This window comes from Cervus canadensis, chromosome 13, assembly GCF_019320065.1.
Source record: "Cervus canadensis isolate Bull #8, Minnesota chromosome 13, ASM1932006v1, whole genome shotgun sequence".
Lineage (NCBI taxonomy): Eukaryota > Metazoa > Chordata > Mammalia > Artiodactyla > Cervidae > Cervus > Cervus canadensis.
Genome location: NC_057398.1, coordinates 62,830,712 through 62,852,077, shown reverse-complemented (window position 1 = coordinate 62,852,077; position 21,366 = coordinate 62,830,712). Strand labels below are relative to the sequence as shown.

The following is a 21,366-nucleotide window of genomic DNA, read 5'->3' as shown; positions in this document are numbered from 1 at the left end:
CAGGCCATATGGTATCATTTATATCTTTTATGACTGGCTTTCAGAGTCCTCCACTAAGAATAGTAATGGTGGTTTTCAGCACCCTGGTCATAAGAACAGAGCACTGCAGCACACTAAATAAATATGATGCCTCAACTTTGAAATTTGGCAGCACTTTCAGGAAAAAAAAAATCAAATGATAACTGTTTCTGCTTTGTTTCTCTGCACCATGAAGTTCCAAGATAATCTATGATGAAAAAGGGCAAGATTATTGAATGTACATAGCAGCTGTTAACTTAAAACTAACATATGATTTTTATCTTTGATTATTGTGTTTAAATGATTTGAAAAATGAAACATCGCATGTTAAATTCTTTGAAAGTAACTGTCACAGATCCCCTTTCCTTCAAAAATGAAACATACTGTCTTGTTGAAAAGCACATAAAAGGTGATATTGCCTCTTGAAAGTCAAAGTGTCAGTTGCTCAGTGATGTCCTACTCTTTGTGACCCCATAGACTATAGCCCACCAGGTTCTTCTGTCCATGGACTTCTCCAGGAACTCTTCCCTACCTAGGGATTGAACCCACGTCTCCCATGTTGCAGGCAGATTCTTTACCATCTGAGGCACCAAGAGAGCTCTGATTTTGTCTCTTACTATGAAATTTATCCTATTTATTATTATTTTTATTGTAGTATTAATGCTTGATATTAGCTATAAAACTATATAGCTATCTTATATATTGACTACATGACATATACATTAACTACCTAATACATAAACTCTAAATATTGCAGTGGATATTATATTATTCTTTAGAATAGAAGTTTTCAATGGGTCCTCGGGAGAAACCTTGTGTCCTTGAAATACTTTTAGAATGACCATGAATACAAACTCCTTGTTATAATATTTTGAGATATCATTGCTTTTCTTTTCCATTTTCATTCTTTCTTAAGTGTATAGTGGAGTTGTCTAGAAGCGACATGGCATATGATATGGCAGTAAATCTATGTGCACAATCAGATACAAGAATCAAGTGTTTCTGCTTGAGCCAGACATTAAAGAGGTTTGCAAAAATGTAACAATGCCAATCTCTCCCAAGTTATCTTTTGTTTTAGAAAATGTAGTTATTATTATTTAAATACCTTGTTTATATGTCAAGGGTAAATTATTGTTATTTCACATGTAATAATAGATAGATGTTTAATTTTACATGGTAGATACCTATAAAATAAACCACAAAAGTAAAAGCTCTTTGGAGTCTTCTGTCATTACCAAGAATAGAAGGAGTTCTCAGGCGCCTTCCCTGGTGGCTCAGTGGTAAAGAATCCGCCTGCCAATTCAGGAGACACAGGTTCAATCCCTAGCTCAGGAAGATCCCCTGGAAATGGAAATGGCAACCTACTCCAGTATTCTTGCCTAGGAAATCCCAGGGACAAGAGGAGCCTGGCAGGCTACAGTCCATGGTGTCGCAAAAGAGTAGGATAGGATTTAGCAATTAAACAACAACAACAAGGAACTCTCAAGATAAAATATCAAGGGACTATTACCTTAAAGACTTGCATTCCCCTCTTCCTTTCCCATCCTCAGTTACAATAACCTGGCAGATGACAAGGGTGAGGGAGTGTTGCCAAGACTGCTTCAAGGACTTGTGGAGCTGGAGACCAAATCTTCTCCCCTGCCTTTGGCTTTCCTCCCACGGTTACTATATGGCTGCTCCCGCATCCAGTCTGCAGTTCATGCAACAGGATGCAGGAAAAGCTGGGAGAAAAAAAGAGAGAGAGAGAAGCACCTAAATCTGAAAATCAAACCTTTACTACACGGAAGTTCACCAACCCCAACATACAGACACAGATTGTAACTTTTGTCACTTGGCCAGGACATTGTCGCATATACACCAGAGGCTGCGAGGAGTTTTATATCGGACCTATCACGGTCGACAGCAAAGTCAGTGTTCTGGAAGAGGACAATGGATGTATTAGAAAACCGGCCAGAGCTGCTTCACCTGTTTCCTTCCTCTGAGCTGAAGCAAATAAAGCAACAAAAGCTTATGGGAATAAAGGGGCTTGACATGGAAAATAGTGTTTACAGCAGGGAGAAACTTGGAAAGTGAAGGCATGACAGAGGTAGACAGAGAATTAGAGAAACATCCATAATCCACGTAATCTCAAAGCCCTGGAATGGATGGAGAAGCCAGAGCCTGTGGACAGGTCCAGGAGGCAGTGAGCATCTGGCCGCTGTCCAGTGGGAGCCCAGGGAGATACCTGGAAGGTGCTGCTGTGGGCAAGATGCTGTGTCCATGGAAACTGGTCTCTCTGTAGAACCCACCATGTACTGAATTTTGGAAAGAACTGTGTGTGACCGTCACATGTTCATCATCATAAACTCCTGAGAATAATGGCTTCTGTTTAATGTCCACCTTCTACATCTCAAGTTTATTTCACTGACCAACTTTAAGCCTACAACTGGAAGGGATTTGTGGAAAGAGTTCTCAGCCTTTGGACTGGGTTGATGGTTCCAAGTTTATAATCAACAATTGAGCATGACTGCCAGTTGTGTGTAAAGTGTAAATGCCATAGCCTGAGTGTTTTCATTTGGAATAAATAGACAAAGCATGGGCAATTGGAAGCATCACATGTTGTCTTTTTGCAAAAAAGTCATGGTCCTGAAAAATTTGAGTAGCAGTATGAAAAATGTATTCGATGAATACAACACAGTGTATTTGGTTAATTGAATTCAGAGAAAAAAGTGTTCAACAATTAAGAAATCCGAGGAATCTTTTTCAACCATGGCATGATAAAAAGAGAATATGACATCTCTTAATTCTACATTAAAGCTAATATGTAACTATTTGAAGATAGAATTAAAGGTATGACACCACCCTTATGGCAGAAAGTGAAGAGGAACTAAAAATCCTCTTGATGAAAGTGAAAGAGGAGAGTGAAAAAGTTGGCTTAAAGCTCAACATTCAGAAAACTAAGATCATGGCATCTGGTCCCATCACTTCATGGGAAATAGATGGGGAAACACTGGAAAGAGTATCAGACTTTATTTTTTTGGGCTCCAAAATCATTGCAGATGGTGATTGCAGCCATGAAATTAAGACGCTTACTCCTTGTAAGGAAAGTTATGACCAACCTAGATAGAATATTAAAAAGCAGAGACATTATTTTGCCAACAAAGATCCATCTAGTCAAGGCTATGGTTTTTCCAGTGATCATGTATGGATGTGAGAGTTGGACTGTGAAGAAAGCTGAGCACCAAAGAATTGATGCTTTTGAACTGTGGTGTTGGAGATGACTCTTGAGAGTCCCTTGGACTGCATGGAGATCCAACCAGTCCATCGTAAAGGAGATCAGTCCTGGGTGTTCATTGGAAAGACTGATGCTGAGGCTGAAACTCCAATCCTTTGGCCACCTCATGCGAAGAGTTGACTCATTTGAAAAGACCCTGATGCTGGGAGGGATTGGGGGCAGGAGGAGAAGGGGATGACAGAGGATGAGATAGCTGGATGGCATCACCGACTCAATGGACATGAGTTTGGGTGAACTCCGGGAGTTGGTGATGGACAGGGAGGCCTGGAGTGCTGTGATTCATGGGGTTGCAAAGAGTCGGACACGACTGAGTGACTGAACTGAACTGAACTGATACACATACATGAACTTTGCTGGTGGCTCTGCAGTAAAGAACCCTCCTGCCAATGCAGGAGACTCAGATTAGACCTCTGGGTTGGGAAGATCCCCTAGAGGAGGAAATGGCAACACACTCCAATATTCTTGCCTGGGAAATCCTATGGAGAGAGGAGCCTGGCGGTCTACAGTCCATGGGGTTGCAGAGTCAGACATGACTTAGCGACTGAACAACACCAAGGCATTTATGTGTTACCAAAATACTGACTCTGTCTTATTAAACATTTTATCATATTTTCTTCTAGTAGCTAATTTCTGTTGTATACAAGGCATCTGTGATAAAGGAAGTAAAAAGAAAGTAGATTTCTATTGAATATCATGGAGCCAAGTAACTGCCTGGTTTCCCATCATGCCTAACTGTCTGTACACATGTATTGTGGCTGGTAGAGAGGTCTTCATTTTTAATATTTTAAAATTGAAGTACAGTTGATTTACAATGCTGTGTTCATTTACAATGTTGTCTTAGTTTCATGTAGACAGCACAGTGATTCAGATAGATAGATATAGATATAAGGAGGGCTTCTTTCTCTTGCTGTACTTCCCCTGTGCTTACTCCTTGGAAGGAAAGTTATGACCAATCTAGATAGCATATTAAAAAGCAGATCCTCCTTCTGTGGAGGATCTATGATGCTTTCTTTTCTGAGAAGATTCACTATTTAAAAGATGTGTCTACTCTTTGTTAAAGGTTGGTTTTCCAAAGTTCTACAGTAATTTATTAATATTCCATCAAGTGAGAAAGGACTAAGATAATTTTTCCATAGTGCATTGAGAGTCCTAACTGCACTTGGAACTTATATCTGGAATAAACTATATCAGAATAACATGATAAAAAACTTTATGCTTATACTTAATTTTATTATAAATTATTCAATCTGAACATCAAAAATGGTGATTTTATTTACATAGTTTTAAGAGTTTCCTGTTTGGACATCATTTCTAATAGTTAAATTACTTGTGGATTAATACTATTTTAATACTTATTATTAACATATATTCTCATGTACATTATGGCATTTAAGGTGGTCACGTAGGCTAAAAGACAAATTTTGTGTGGAATTTCTTAGTTTAAGTACAAATTCCATTTTTCTGTGACCTGTTTTCATTTGGAAATCACTAAGGTTCTTTGGCTTCCATTTTTCATTGTTGAAGAGAAAACTGCTGCAAACATTGACAACTGGTGTACGGGGGGCTAGGAGAGGATGGTGTCAGGCATGTTTTTTATCTTTCAAGAGAAAGGATATATCCTATGAGTATTATTCGCATTTACAGTGTATGAAGTAAATTCTCTTCTCACTAGAATCACCCTGGCTCTGGATTCTCTGTCTGGCATTGGGGACAAGGTTTCAAATGGATTTGATCTCACAGCAGACATTGCTTCTGTGTTCATCAGTTTTTCTCCAGGTGCTACTTACAAGGTTTCCCTCCTAGCGGGATTTACTCAGCATCTCTAAGTCATAGGTGTGGTTTTAACACAGTGGCTATAACAGCAATAACTATGTAGAATTAAGAGAACTAAGTGCCTAGAAGAGTGCTTGATACTTAGAAGATACCATTCATAAATTTTGCTTCTGTAGTATAAATATGTACTTTCAATTTTCTTTATAACCAGTGATCATATGTCATTTCAGGATATTTTGATTTTTTATTGATAATCTGAAATTCACATGCACTGTAACTTTACCACCTGGACCCCATTTGCCAGTTTCTCATCCATAACCTAAGGCATGTATCAATGTTTTTATCTCATAATGTTACCTTCAACCTGAATATTAAAGCTTAGAACTATACTACACATCTTATTTCAGCTTTATATTCCCATGTGAATTACTTGCAGACTCATATTTCATATGACCAAACTCGACTTTTCCAAATGAATTATTCTATATATGTTTATATTTAGCTCCAAACCTTTCTTTCATAATCTTGTCAAACAGTTTTGTGATTTAAGAAACATGCTATTAATTCATACTATGTGTAATGTCCTAGACTTCTGTAAAGGGAAAATACAAAGAAAAATAAAACTTTGTCCTGCCCCTCAGAGAAATATAAAATGATTGTTCTTTTTATGTTTCTTTGAGTTCATTATTTTTCTTATTTTTTCTCATAACTGACTCTGTGTAATGATCCCTTAATTCAAAACTCTTTCACATCACATCTCAATAAAACCTGCCCATCCTATTGCAGGATTATTATGAGATTGGATGTTGTAACAGTTGTGAAAAAATCTACAAAGAAAAGCAGTCTTTAAACAGAAGGAATAATTTCACTTTTCTGTCAACTCTCAAAAGAATTTATGCTTATTAAGATAGGAGCCACACTTTTTTCAGACTTCTTTTGTCCTGGGCTCTAATTAATAACTGTGTCACTTTGAACAGTTGACTGAATCTTACTAAGGCACTTGTCCTCCTCAGTGAAATTCCGAGTATAATAGTACCCATTTCCTAGGGCTGCTGGAAGGATTAAATGAGATAATTCACTTTAACTTCTCAGCCCAGCACACATAGAAACATGGAATAAATTATAAAAAGAAAAATAATAGCTAACACTTATTTATCACTAATTATGTAAAAGGTATTTTATTTTCATTATTATCCAATTTAATTTACTAAACCTATGAAGAAATTACTACTACAGATACAAAAATAATTATTAACATAATTTTAGCTCTTAACTAGCACAGCAATTGTTACACATTAGACACTCAAAAAATATTTGTTATACTCTTGTTGAACTCCAGATTCTAATTATATTTGAGGGCCCCATTAACTGTATCAGTCAGCATTCTTGCAAGAACAGAATCTGACTGCAGCAGAAAAGGAATTTATGTGCAGACAGCGGATTGGGTAGCTCACAGAGTCAGCAGGAAAACTGGAGAGGCTGGCTCTGAGGCTGTGCCTGGAACGGTAACAAAATCACATAAGAAGTGCCATCTTTTAAAGTATAAGAAGAACGTACATCTGCAATGGGCACCTCTGACATCTCAAGAGAGATCATTGCAGTCATCGTTATCAGTGATGCTACGAGGTAATTCATTTGTTGCTTCTTCAGAGATCTTTACAGTTTTGTTATTAAAGGGAGCTGGAGGAGAGCAGTTGCTTGTTGTTCACTTTGGAGAAGCTATCCAAATATGCTCAGGACCACTGGACTCTCAGAAATTTCACTCACACATCAGAGGCTTGAGTTTTTATAAAAAGCATTTTCAGATCTTGCACATAGCTAAGGTATTGGCCAGCAGACAGGATACCTGTTACTTGTGGTTTTCACATCTTTTTAGTATGATGTCATTAAACAAAATATGTCCCATGACAGGATGCAATGGTCTGCATTCCTTTGAAGTCACTTGGCAGACAGAGGCTGAGAAATTATTTGACCCTTGAATGTGATGGAGATGCTTCACTCTCATAGCTGACATAGGAACGAAAACTGCTTCCAGGCTTCCCTTTTTATAATGATAGATAAAAGAGTTTGTGCCATAGAAGAAATTTCCTCCCTAGTGCTAGGAGTCCAGTCCCCAGTAAGTTATTGTATCTGGAATGGCAGCTTTAATTAGTTACTCTGTGATTGAGCTATCACCAATATGTGAGTTAATTAGAGATGGAATGTGATTACTATTTCAAAATGTTCAGTGTTGAAAAGATCTTCAAGTCCTGCAACCATGTCAAGCATTAACAAAAAAAAAAAAAGCAGTATCACCTGAATTTAGTCTTTTCCTAGGAAAAGGAAGCTTCCTTTTATCCATCTTACCTTTATAGGTTTTACCTGATAGGTTAGTGAGACAGAGCTTTTCTATTCTAATTCTTTAGTCAGAGACCGGAAAATAAACATGGTCTGGGTTAGGATCCCATTGGACCTGATTTCAGGAGGCTTCATAGAAAACCCAATTTACTGTTTAATTTCTATAAGGCCTGTCTCTGTTTCATGAGATATTGTGGCATTAGGAGCCTGAGGGATTAATTCATAATGCAAAGGAAACACGTGGTCTATTAAGTAGGGTATAAGAGTTCTGAGTCTTTGAAATCATTCGGGACCACAGATAGCATTCTTCTCTCATGAAAACTGAAGTCAGGCCTCTTTTGCAGATTTTTTCTTTCGATTATACAAATTCAATAGGACCTCAAAGCCTATGTATTTGTCATCAGTACCTATGGCCACTGTGCCTCTGAGGTGTAATCTCTGTTTCTAGGCGTCAGTCACAGAGGGTTAATTGTATCCTAATTGAAACCAGATGTGATTGCAGCCATGAAATTAAAAGACATTTACTCCCTGGAAGGAAAGTTATGACCAACCTAGACAGCATATTAAAAAGCAGAGACATTACTTTGCCAACAAAGGTCCTTCTAGTCAAGGCTATGGTTTTTCCAGTGGTCATGTATGGATATGACAGTTGGACTGTGAAGAAAGCTGAGCGCCGAAGAATTGATGCTTTTGAACTGCAGTGTTGGAGAAGACTCTTGAGAGTCCCTTGGACTGCAAGGAGATCCAACCAGTCCATCCTAAAGGAGATCAGTCCTGGGTGCTCATTGGAAGGACTGATGCTGAAGCTGAAACTCCAGTGCTTTGGCCACCTCATGCGAAGAGTTGACTCATTGGAAAAGACCCTGATGCTGGGAGGGATTGGGGGCAGGAGGAGAAGGGGATGACAGAGGATGAGATGGCTGGATGGCATCACTGACTCAATGGACATGAGTTTGAGTAAACTGCAGGAGTTGGTGATGGACAGGGAGGCCTGGTGTGCTGTGATTCATGGGGTCGCAAAGAGTCGGACAAGATTGAGCAACTGAACTGAACTGAACTGAATTAAAACCAGAGCCTACCATCCAATTTCACACAGATTTTCCCACAAATAGATGTCCCCATCCTACAGAATATAATGTTCATTGGATATGCATTCATTCCTTTTATCAATGCATTTAATGTTCTTTCTCCAGTAGAAAATCAGCAAATTTTTGATAACAACTGGAAAGTCAGAATATTTTCAATAATCTCCCTTGGGACATCATGGATGATGGAAGTGGGACATGATGAAGTTTGCTTCCTAATGACGGTCATTCCTTTGATTAAAATCATTACAATGACTCGAAGCAAGACAGTCTAGTCCATCAGGCAGGAGAGAAGATGCTGTTTCTTGGGGACAAGGAAAGTGAGCATTAGTGTTCTTGAGTACTCTGAGTTCATCCCAGTCCTCCCCCAATCTACCTTCCAGTTCCCAGTTTCCCACCCCTTCAAATGTTCTTTCTAACTTTAACAGATCTGGCAGGAATTTAAATTCAGTCTTGGGATCAAATTTATTTTGAAGCCCTACAGCTGCAAGAGATAAAAGATCTCTTTTAGTCCTTGAAAGTCTCCAGCATTCTGTGCTTTGAGAAAAAAAGAATGTAGGATTTTGAGCTCTTTAAGCAAGCCATCTCTATTTGTAGTAACCAAGTCAGTCTCAGTCTTAGAAATTTTTATGTTCCTCATTCAGTTCTATATAGGCACATGGTCCCAAATGTGCCTTCAACAAGCTCTTCATTCTAGATGAACACAGGTGGTACTTCTATTGTCAAACATCCACCCTGAATACTGCATTTATTTAAAAAGTCTTTTTTCCCAACAAATCCAGAAAGAGTCTCCTATTATCCATGGAGAATCTTCCAAACCACTTATGATACCAGTACCTCTAGTAGCCCAGATTTTTTTTTTTTTTTTTGGATGAAAGTAAGAAAATCAGTCTCTAGATAACCCAATCTGATAAGGAATCAATTAAAGGATATTGGTTAGCATATAGAATCTTCAAGAAAGCTAGAGAATCATACTTGTACTACCTGGTTGAGACAAATTAAAAAAAAATCTTACATAAGACTTATTTAGTGAGATCACCATTGCTGAATGCATTGAAGTCTAGATCTCTAAAGGGCTGTACCCCACAGGCCTTTAAGGCCTGCACTTGCCCACCTTCAAGACTGAAGAAAGAGCCTGGAGTCAGTTACAGAAACATTAATGGTTTAATGAATGGGTAGAGCTTACACATCTGAAGCAAGACCCTTGATCAACACCTCACCATGTGTGGTGGGCAATGGGGTAGCACAAGGTGGCCTTCTTTGCTCCCGTGGGCAGGGGTTGGCTACCAGCAATAGGGAATTGATGTCAAGTTGCCTTATCAGTTGCCAAGGAAACCAGCAGAGGGGCATGTCCCTTATTGCCCTTTGATAAGAATAGTTGAAGTTCTGATCTAAAACTAGAATAGTCACTAGCTGAAGCCTGGGGCAAATACATAGGAAGGCCAATCGTATGAGCATGGTGTAGATGAAGCAGGTGGTGGTCAAGCAGAGGACAGACAGAGAGCAGGAGGACAACCATCTTGAGTGGCTGATCATCCAATAGCAGCAAATGCTATCATTTCTGCTGTAAGCACTGTCTCCCTAGAGAATTGATCTAGGCATCCTCTGTTATCACTTCAATAGAATCCAAACTCTCCTCCTGTTCACTTGATTCCTTTATCTTAGATGATATAGCTATATCTTGTAGCTGCAAGGGAATGTGAAGACCTGGGTCTTGACTGTTCTATAATAATAGTTCATTATAGAGATAAAGTATAACTATAGAGATAACTATAGTTATAATTGTAGAGGTAAGTGCTGGGTAAATTTTCAAACTTTTGAAAGGGGTTCATAAACAGAGCAATCTGATGAAGGACAGATTAATGGTCTTGCTGCATTAAAATATTTTAACATAAAAATATGACGTATCTTTCAGAGAAAAAGAAAACGGTTAGGAAAAGCACAACATTTCTAGGCCAGCTACTAAGGAATTAGGTTCTATTTCTGACTTTTGCCCACGTGAACCCCTCACTTTGTGGCCTCATAAAATTGGCCAGTTCACAAACTATTGAACAGGCTTGCCATTTATTTTATGCAGCATTCTAGTATTTTGTCAATTTCAGTATAAACTCTATACCCATGGTTTATAGAAAGATTTGAATAGACTTGCATTGATATGTGGCCACTCAAAGTCCTATCAGTGATTTACTGTAGAAGGTGAGAAAATGTTAAACTGGTACAAATGATTGAAGTAGTCCCTTGGATATGTTTGGAGAAAAATAAAACTTGATAAAAGTTAAAAAAAAAAAAATCACAAACAAGCAGTTCTAATCAGGATTATAGGGTGAGTAAAAGTTTTGCCTATTCATTGTGCTTCCTCAAGGGCCAGATTTTCATTTCAGTCATTAGTAACTTTCTGCCATTTAGGACACTGCCTACATTTTCTGTCTCAACTTTGTTCCCCATCAGCCCTTCTTTCCTACTCACATTCCCATTTATTTCTCAATTTTATGTCTTGCCTCTTTAAATATTGCATATGTGTATTGTCAAGGGTTGAAATTAAATTATTCCTAGGTAGATATTTCTCTTTGAAAATCAGAGGAAGACAGATGAATCCATACTATTTTCTAGGAAACTGTGATTCTCAAGAAACAACTTTATTAGAAGTGGCTCTGAGTGAGCAATAACTTTGAAGTTCAATGGTAGAGTTTGATGCTTATTTTTCAACTTTGGAGGTAATACTTAGCCTAGGTGAAAACCTACTGTAAACTAAACAAACTAATAAATAAAAACCCAGTCTTAAAAACAGACTAGATTTGACATGTGTTCATTTATAGATAAGGTACTGCATTCAGTATAAGGAATTAATGTTTGTTTTATTAACTTACTGATCACAGAAAATTTTGTGCTAATAGAATATATTGTTAACATGTCTTATTTAAAACTTCTTTCTTTACAAACATAAACAGGAGAGACATGTATGAAGAACTAGACCAGTAGTAATCTCAAAATGAGAAGTCATTTTTCTCATGAGAAATGAACAGCTAAGTTCTGGTTAAAAACAAATGTTTTCATGGATTCTTCACGTATATCTGATACACATCTTTTCTGCTTATTACATCCTTTCACTTAAAGATATTCTGTGTCCATGTTCCTTATTTTGCTATACATTGTACAATATTTTGTTATTAGAGTAAGACTATTCCTATGCTTTCATAATATTTAAAATTATTATTCATCCTGCATTGTAATTTCTACTGAAAAGGTACTTTGTACCAATTTGGTAGTTGATACATAAAACAAAAAACAGAATGTGAGCCAGTAGGCTTTTACTTTTATAATAACAGGTCATCAAATAATAGCATTTTATATAAATGTCTGAAATATAAGATATATATATATATATATATATACACACACACACATATTGAACTGGCAAATTAATAGTATTTTTTGCTATGATTTTTACTGGCTAACAATATTTATTTAAACTTTAGTAGAATAATACTTTCATATGAAATAAAAAAATCATAAAAGCACAAATTTCCTCCTTGAATCCTGCCCACCCCTAGTCTTACTTTCTAACGGCAGCAGCTTCTGTTTTGGATATGTTGGTGGTTTTGCAACTCAAGAAATCATCTCTAAATAATAAAAAAAATAAAAAAAAATCTGATTGCTTTTCTATGCTTTTAAGGAAGTAAATTATGTGCTCCCAAAGCTCTAGAAAATTTAGAGTGCTTTAGAACACCTTTGAAATATATTCCAAAGCTGTTCTGAGCAGAGGTTCTGAATATGTGAAAATGTCTAATCAATACACTGGTCAATGCTTTGCATGCTCATCAATGAAGGCAGAAGCACAGATCAGGATCTACATATTATGGCTGGTCCTTTTACATCCAAAAATGTTCCGTTCTTCACTCTTACCTATTTAATTCAACTGTGAGGCATGAGAATAAAGTCCATACATATATAAATACATGCGATCAATATGTAAGTGCAGTAGCAAAAATAAAAGTTTTTTGCTGACATTAGAGTTACAAAACTAAAAGTCATCTGCATTCAACATACATAACTGTGCCGATAAAATTTACATGAAGGATTATTGAGGGGACTGAGTTAATATTTAAAACACTGCACTTGAGTTCCTGCCAAAGCAATAACTCGTGTTACCAGAGAGACAGTGAATTCATTTCAAAGTTAACTAACTAGATATCAGGTGTTAACTAGAGTTTGTTTTAGAGGAGAAGGAAAAAACAACAGCAACAAACCTTGTTCAGCTATTTTAGAAAAGATTTCATTTTTATTGGAAAAGCAGTAGTAATCTTGAGCATCAACATGGTGCCTAGCTAGTCTTCTATAATTTATTGAAAAGATGTCACCTATGCTAATTCTCTTTGCCTCCACAGAATTCATTAATATCATGTATCTGCTTTTGTATTATTTTTTGCTTCATGTGAATTAGTTTTGTGAAGAAGACTGACTGACTGACATACAGGATGTTTATTACCACTGATATTGCTGTTGTTTTGTTTCTCATAGTCCTCAAAACTATGCTGAGCAAAAGTACTCATTTGATACATATCTTGCAAACAGGGGTTTCCAAATTAATCTCTCGCTAATAACCCAGATACTGAATGCATTTCTCCTAGGATATTTTTATATGATGTTAATTTTTGTTTCTTTTACAAATTTATTTCCCCAAAGAAGTATGGTTAGTCATTATACTTCCCTCATAGCTCAGTCGGTAAAGAATCCGCCTGCAATGCAGGAGACCTGGGCTCGTTTCCTGGGTTGGGAAGATCCCCTGGGTTGGGAAGATCCCCTGGGTTGGGAAGAAGGAAATGGCAACCCACTCCAGTATTCTTGCCTGGAGGATCCCAAGGACAGAGGGGCCTGGTGGCTACAGTCCATGGAGTCACAATAGTCTGACACGACTTAGCAACTAAACCACCACCGTCATTGTTTAGTTGCCATTTTAAAAGCAAGAGCACTTTATCTTCTACATGGGTTTGGACATTATTATAGGGTTAACTGTTGTGTCCACTAATCATTGTATTTTCTCTTTGTAGTTATGTGAATCTGGAGCTTTATATAATAATTCTAATGTATCATTCAAATTTCATTTTCATGTTATGTAAACATAAATTTTACTAACTGAAAAAATATCCAGAGGAATATTTCTGGACATTCTATTGATTTCTAAGTAGAACGAATTTCAGAGAAGATGCTATTTTAGCATTTTAAACTATTACATGTCATTTGTCATTTTAAAAAAATGAGATGAAAGGTTTATTCATATTCCCACTCAGAGATCAAAATAGCTGTATGTTTTGTGCACAACAGGTGTCTGATAAATGTTTTGGGTACTGTCAATGGTGACTCTTAATGACTTCATAATGAAGTCATTATTCAAATGTCATGTTAAAACTCTTTCTTAAAAATTATATAGTGCCAGTTTTCAGCTGGCATATACTGTTACATCCACTTTGATAAAATAAATAAACTAATAGAGTCTTTAACTTGAATAAAATGTACTGATTTAGAAACTTTCATAATACTACTATAACAATAAAAATAATTAAAATATGCAAACCCATGAAACAATAAAAGCTTATCAGAAATGTTCAAGTAAAAGATGACAATGAAATGAAATGAATGATTAGTTTGCAAAGTAGTGGCATCTGCTCTGTGAATAATCCAGGCAATGCTTTCCAATTTCCATGCCCCAACTCTTTTATTCAAAGGAGAAAATTTGTCAAAGGAGACATATGGGACCAAACAAAATGTAGAGGACTGTGAAATTGGAATTTTAAAATGCATCTCTTATTTATACTCTGCTTACTTAAAAAAATGATTTGAAGCATATCAAATGGATATATCCTCAAAACTCTTTCCTGATGAATATTACTATAAAAAGTCCTGGTTTTCCTTTGTTTCCTTGTTCTTCTGGTTACATTTAACATCCAAAACATGCCAGAACTCTGTGTTTATGTGCTCTAGAAAAAGTATCAACCCAATATTCATGAATATAATTTTCAGTTAATTGTCTAAAAGTTGCCTTTTCCATCACTGATGAAATAGTTTGGGTTTGATTATTGAAATAGCCCTGGTTTGTAAAATATGTATAAATTAATTGCCTTAAATATATATGTATATTAATGTAGCTTATCTTTTCCCATGTGAATGACATGTTTTTTAATTAGTGACAGCTTGGAGGTTTGGGGCTTCCCTGGTGGCTCAGAGGTTAAAGCGTCTGCCTCCAATGAGGGAGACCTGGGTTCGATCCCTGGGTTGGGAAGATCCCTGGAGAAAGAAATGGTAACCCACTCCAGTACTCTTGCCTGGAGAATCCCATGGACGGAGGAGCATGGTAGGCTACAGTCCACGAGGTCGCAAAGAGTCGGACATGACTGAGTGACTTCACTTTCACTCACTTTGGAGGTTTGGAAACACTGCAATAGAGACAGTCTCTACCAAGGAATCAGTCTGAACATACTTTGTCCAAATTCAAGTAAACACTAACACCTGTAACTGGTTATTTGAAAATAACTATTTTTGAATTGGATATTTACAACTAACTAAATTGCCATTTAAAACAATTTATTTGCAACTTCATAAAAATTTAAAGTAAAATGATATTTTTATAATCAAAAATTTTCTATCTCATTTACAAGCAAGGAAATCAAGGCACAAACAGACTGAGGTTTAATGCATACTATGTAAATTTTTTGTGGGTAGAATAGTGATTAAAATATGGTTTATATCACTTGCAAAATAATATATCTTCAACCACTGCAAACATTTAGTAATGATAATCCATGTATTCTCCTATACTGATTTAAGGATAATTTCTGAAAATATTGATTTAATAAACAATACTCAGAACAGATGATTAATGCTATTGCCAGAAATAAAAGCTAGATTAATGACTATTAATGTTGGGGAAAAAAATTCAACACCATCAAATTCATTTATCATCAAAAGGAGAACATGGAAAAATTAAGTTCAAGTTAAACTTTTACCCCAAATATTTGCTTGAGAACGATTATTTTAATTACCTTTTTCTATGAGTATTCTTGTTCTAACTTATGAGGAACAAAAGAGAAAATAATCCTAAATCATACAAAATTACCTTCTTGCTATTAATTTGCCACACAGAGAAGAATAGATTGCATTTGTTTCAGCATTAACATACTAACTATACTTTGGAGAAGAGGAAAAATGGTTATTTTATTATTAAAGTGTTGAATTTTGGCATTTTTTTCAGATGAATTCAAGTTCTTTATGAAAAGGCTACCCATGAATTATTTCCTCAACACATCTACCATAATGCATTTGTGGACAATGGATTCTAATTTTCAGCGCCGCTATGAACAACTGGAGAACAGCATGAAGCAACTTTTCCTGAAGGCGCAGAAAATTGTACACAAGCTCTTTAGCCTCAGCAAAAGGTGTCATAAACAGCCCCTCATCAGCCTGCCGAGACAAAGGTAAGACCGCTGCAGTAATGCAGACAACCGAGGACAGTTCTACTGAGTTTCTGAATGGAGGTGTGGTAATATGCATAATACAGTGTTATTCATATTTTTAGAGATGATTTGAAAACATGTTGTCTTAAGTCTCAAAATGATTAATTGCAGTTATTTTCCAAAGTAAGGCAATAATGGGACCAACCACATAGACTGAATTTTTATTTCTTTTTTTTTTTATCATGAGAATCAAGACATTATTCTAACTTGTTGTACAGGGTAATCAGCTGATAATTGTGTGACAACGAACATAAAAACACAAAAACCTACTTACATTGTAAGCATAGGAAGTAAGCAGAAATAAAAAGTGAAACTTCTCAAGATGTAACTTTTAAATAAAAGCATCTAAATTTTATTTGACATGTTCATAAAACCATAAATCTCATTCTACATGAATGTATGGAAATTGCTGTGAAAGTTTCAAACAATTTATATGAATGATGACAAACTCTTCAAATACTTGTGTCTGAACTGACTTGGGGAAGCCCACGTTTTGAATGTATTGATCAGTCAAGGCAGTAAAAAGTTGCATTTACTTAGTACGAGCAGGTTGAAAATGAATAAAAGGAAAAGCTAAGGAAAAATGTAGGAAGAAAAAATCATTAAAAAAATGTATTTGTATTAGTATCACTATTATAAAATACTTAAACTTTGACTCAATTATTAAATTATTAAGAAATCTATAATTATAAATTTCTTTCACTGAAAAAAAAAAGTTTATACATTTTAAAATTCAATTTCAAAATAAATCATTGGCATTCTTTACAATCATTGGATTTTAGCATATTCAACATGTATACAATCTAAGTTGAGAACATTTTCACTGGACGCATTTTCAGCCCCATATTCCCATGTCCCATATTCCCCTTATTCCCATATTCCCATGCCCATCCCTCGGCTATTTGTCCCTCCAGATGTGTCTAATCTACTAATTGTCTACATAGATTGATTATTCTGGACATTTTGTACAATATGTGATCTTTTGTGATTGACTTCTTTCATATAGCATAGTGCTTTCTGGGTCACCCATGTTGTGGCATGTATCAGTAGTATATCACATTTTATTTTACCTATCAATTAATCATTTGATGGACTTGGGGTTGTTGCCACTTTTTGTCAAGTATAAATGATGCTGCTGTGAACATTCACATATGCTTTATTTTTTTAATCTGGACATAGGTTTCAATTTTCCTGGGTATGTTGTTGTTGTGCAGTCACTAAGTCGTGTCCAATTATTTGCGACCCCATGGACTGTAGCATGCCACTCTTCTATCCTCTGCTATCTCCCAGAGTTTGCTCAAATTCATGTTCATTGAGTCGGTGATGCTATCTGAGCATCTCATCCTCTGCCACCCCCTTCTCCTTTTGCCTTCAATCTTTCCCAGCATCTTTGTGAGGGTCTTTTCCAGTGAGTCAGCTTCTTGTATCAGGTTGCCAAAATTTGGAGCTTCAGCTTCAGCATCAGTCCTTCCAAATGGTTTGTTGGGGTTGATTTCTTTTAGGATTGACAAAATTGACTATTCAGAAGATAATCCTATATTTAACATTTTGAGGATCTGGCAAACTGTTTTCCAAAATAGCTCTAATGTTTTATATTCCCACATACTATGAGTGACAGATCCAATTACTCCACGTCATCACCAACACTTGTTATTATCTGACGTTTGATTATAGTCATCCTAGCAGTTGTGAAGTGATATCTTTTTGTGGTTTTAATTTACATTTCCCCATGATGACTAATGATGCTAAACATCTTTGCATGTGCTTATAGTCCAATTTGTACCTTCTACAGGGAAATATCTATGTGAATTTTCTTCCCTCTTTTAGTTTGCCTTTTTTTATTTGCATTATTGAGTTGTATGAGTAATTTATATATTTGGATGCCCATTCTTTAGAAACTGTTTAATATAAAAATATCTTCTTCCAGTATCTGGGATATCTTTTCATTTTTTTGTCTATCTCTTCTCCTGATCTGTCTATCTGTCTGTCTGGCCAGTTTGTCAATTTTCTTTCTTTTCAAACACTAACTTTTAGTTTCCTTTATATTCTCTACTATTTTTCTGTTTTTATTTGATTTTCCACTGTGATCGCTATTATTTCTTTTTTTTCCATTTGCTTTATGTGAATGCTCTAATTTTCTTTTTCTAGTTTCATAGAGAGAAAATGTGGGTTATTGACTTCATAGCTTTCATTTTTTAAATGTAAGCATTCACTGCTGTAAATTACTATCTAAGCACTACTATTAAGATTTGTTCTTTTATACTTCCTGTAAGTTTTCTTATTTACTTCATGCATAAGATATGTTTTTATATATCTGTCTGCAAACTTCAAGTGCCACTGCTGCTAAGTCGCTTCAGTCTTGTCTGACTCTGTGCGACCCCATAGACGGCAGCCCACTAGGCTCCGCCGTCCCTGGGATTTTCCAGGCAAGAATACTGGAGTGGGTTGCCATTGCCTTCTCCACAAACTTCAAGTAAATATTCCCTAACAGAGAATTACAGCTTGAAAAAGACACTTATTTAATTGCAATGAACTTTATGCTCCCTGTGTGAGCTAGAGTTTGTAAACCACTGAAATAGATGATCTTATCCTCAAACATAAAAGGAAATATGAGAAAATGAGATGGAAGCAACTGGTGAGTTTGCTTATAAACTTGTTAACTTTAAGTGTTCTTTTAATCAAGCACAACTGGAGATTATATATATGTGTATAATATATGTATTATCTATATGAAGCTCAGGGGAAATTTGAGAGAGTTAAGATGGCAAACATCAGTGCACATGAAATCATAAGATCTGAATGTAATGTCATAGGAAATATATTTAAGGGATAAGTGGAAAATGGACCTGAAAAGGAAACAAATAGTGGCGTAAAATATGTCAAAAGAGACACATTAATTTCTAGTAAAAATAAATAACAATTAAACATTCATGTGTCATTAAAGTGCAATATTTCTAAGAAAAATATGCAAGAATTCAAGTTAGGTGTGTGCAGAATAAATAAATAGGCAGTATAATAGAAAGATGCATTACTTGAAACAAATTCAAAAAGCAATAGAACTAAATATTTGTTGTTTAAACTAAATAAATCAAAGATAGTTCAGACTTTTTCTTGACTTGCTTTTTTTCAATTTAGCTTAATTGCTATGTGTTCTATTGTCATCCCACACAATTAAAAAAAAATACAGACTACTTGCTAGATTTTTACTGAATTTGGATTTTTTTTTCTTCATCACTGTATTTCTTTTACCAGGAATGTGAGATTTTGCTTTGCTTTTATTTTTCCCATCTTAATAGATTTTCATGTAATAAAATTACATTAGGGAAACAAAAAATATAAATATGTACTAGAGTTTGTTAGCAGAATTCAGTGGAAAAGAGATTGGGAATTTGTGGGGTGTATTTTCAGAAATTTTTGAAAGAGAAAGTGAATAAGTGATATCAGTGATTCACTTCTAGCAGGTGTTTTTGTGTTTTGCCCTTCCTTTATGGAATTTTTTTTTCCTCTTAAACTTGTCCGACTCTCAGAACTAGCTTTCAATATCTGATATTCTAAAATCTGGAAAAATAAGCATAAACAAAGAAAAATAAGACCAACAAAATGTATCTCACTAACAGTATTTCTTAATTCTTCCTATATAATGGTGGGGCAGTTGAAGTTTTGTTTTGTTTTTTTCCTCCATAATGCAGCGTGTAACTCTTTATTTCTGGTAAAGTGTGGCCCTCTCTCCAGGTGGCAGCTCCGCACTGTTACTAGTATCCCTCTCATGAATTCCATGACATCAAAATGCTTTTCCTTACTGAAGTGAATTCCAAAGCCTGTGATCATGTGGTTTCTTTGAGATAGTCAACTTGTGTTGCTATTCAAAAATTTTTGAGATAAGTACAAATGCTATATTCATTTCATTAAAGAACAATAGTTGCAACAATTATTGAAAAGTATTCATGTAATATTCCTAGAAAGCACCTCAACTACACTATTTTGTGCTGTCGTGTCTTATTCACAGAGCAGCCAAGGGTCCATAGAAATATATTTAAAAGTCTCTTGGTAAAGGCTTAGCAATCACCTCTCTAGGGGTAGAAAACCTAATTTATTCACATTTACTGATTTTTGTGGTAGAAATATTTCCACCATGGTCAATTTCAAGCTACCAATGTACTGTCTTGGCTCATGGAGTTGATGTGCATGCAAACTGCAACTAACCTCTAAAATTTTATTAAAACGTTTTTGCAAAGTGATCTCTTCTTCATCAATATTGGAAAGTGATATAGGATGAAATCACTTCTCTAACATCACAGAGAAGGATGACTTGAGGTCTGTGTCATTCTTTGTCTGAGAGTTGTGTCGTGTAACTCCTATATATTCTCTATGACAGCAGTTAGAAATTGGCATGTAGGTCAAATCTATCCCTCAGCAATTTTTGTATCAGCCTGTTGAAAAAAAAAAATCAAAAGGAGAATAGTATTCTGGGTGAATAGTATGAATAGTATGATGGGTGAGGATTATATGCATTTATATGAAAATATGCATCAATAAAAAAGCCATGCCCGTATGTTTATATATTGTCTGTGGCCACTTTCATACCCTATTGGCAGTTATTGACCACTGCATGCTCCTGAAACCCTACGGTATTTGCTGCCTGGCTCCAAAGAAAAAATTTGCCAACATGGGCTCTAATATAACATTAATATGTATTCTCTGTCTTTTAAAATGCTATCAAGTGTTTTAAAAGTATTTAACTTGTATATCATTGAAAAATTTATAAATATAGTACATGTTATGTTAAGGAAAGAAAGTTATTACTTTAGTATCCATCATATGGAAAACATATAGAACAAGACTGGATCTTGAATTCAGGTATTTGTGAGTTAATACTGAATATTTTATTAATAATAACTCATATACAATCATATTAATATATGTGTATATGCTATATATTATGTATTGTGTCCATGCATTAAATGCAAATATATACATTATATATAGATTTATACATTATATATACCTTAATATATAATATATACTTATATACATACGCATTTTAACTAATATAACTTCCATAGCAATAATCTAAAATCTTACATATCAAACTGATCTTAACTGAAGTGCCGTTTCAAACTGTCTCCAAATGCAGATTTGTATAATTTCGTGGATTCAGCCAGCTTTCCCATTTTTCTCCTCCTTCTTCTTATGATCTCCACTTCTAGTCCAATCCAAAATGACATGATTATGAACTGAGAGGAAGAACAAACAACATGAACACTTGAGGAAAATGAAGCTGAAAATCTGAACAGTATCTGTGGGTGGGGGAGGATAAAGGGAATCTGGTAATGCTGAAATAAACTGTGGAAATTTTAACGTATTTGGGAAG

General features: G+C 35.5%; 1 protein-coding gene across 3 annotated transcripts in view; it reads left to right on the top strand.

Moving 5' to 3' along the window:
- Positions 1 to 21,366, top strand: part of BRINP3 (BMP/retinoic acid inducible neural specific 3) — a 458,104-nt gene that overhangs the window by 358,149 nt on the left and 78,589 nt on the right. For all 3 annotated transcript variants that reach the window (XM_043486014.1, XM_043486016.1, XM_043486015.1), the window contains exon 7: positions 15,734 to 15,956. In XM_043486014.1, the coding sequence (XP_043341949.1) occupies positions 15,734 to 15,956 (223 nt within the window). The remainder of the gene's footprint in view (positions 1 to 15,733; positions 15,957 to 21,366) is intronic.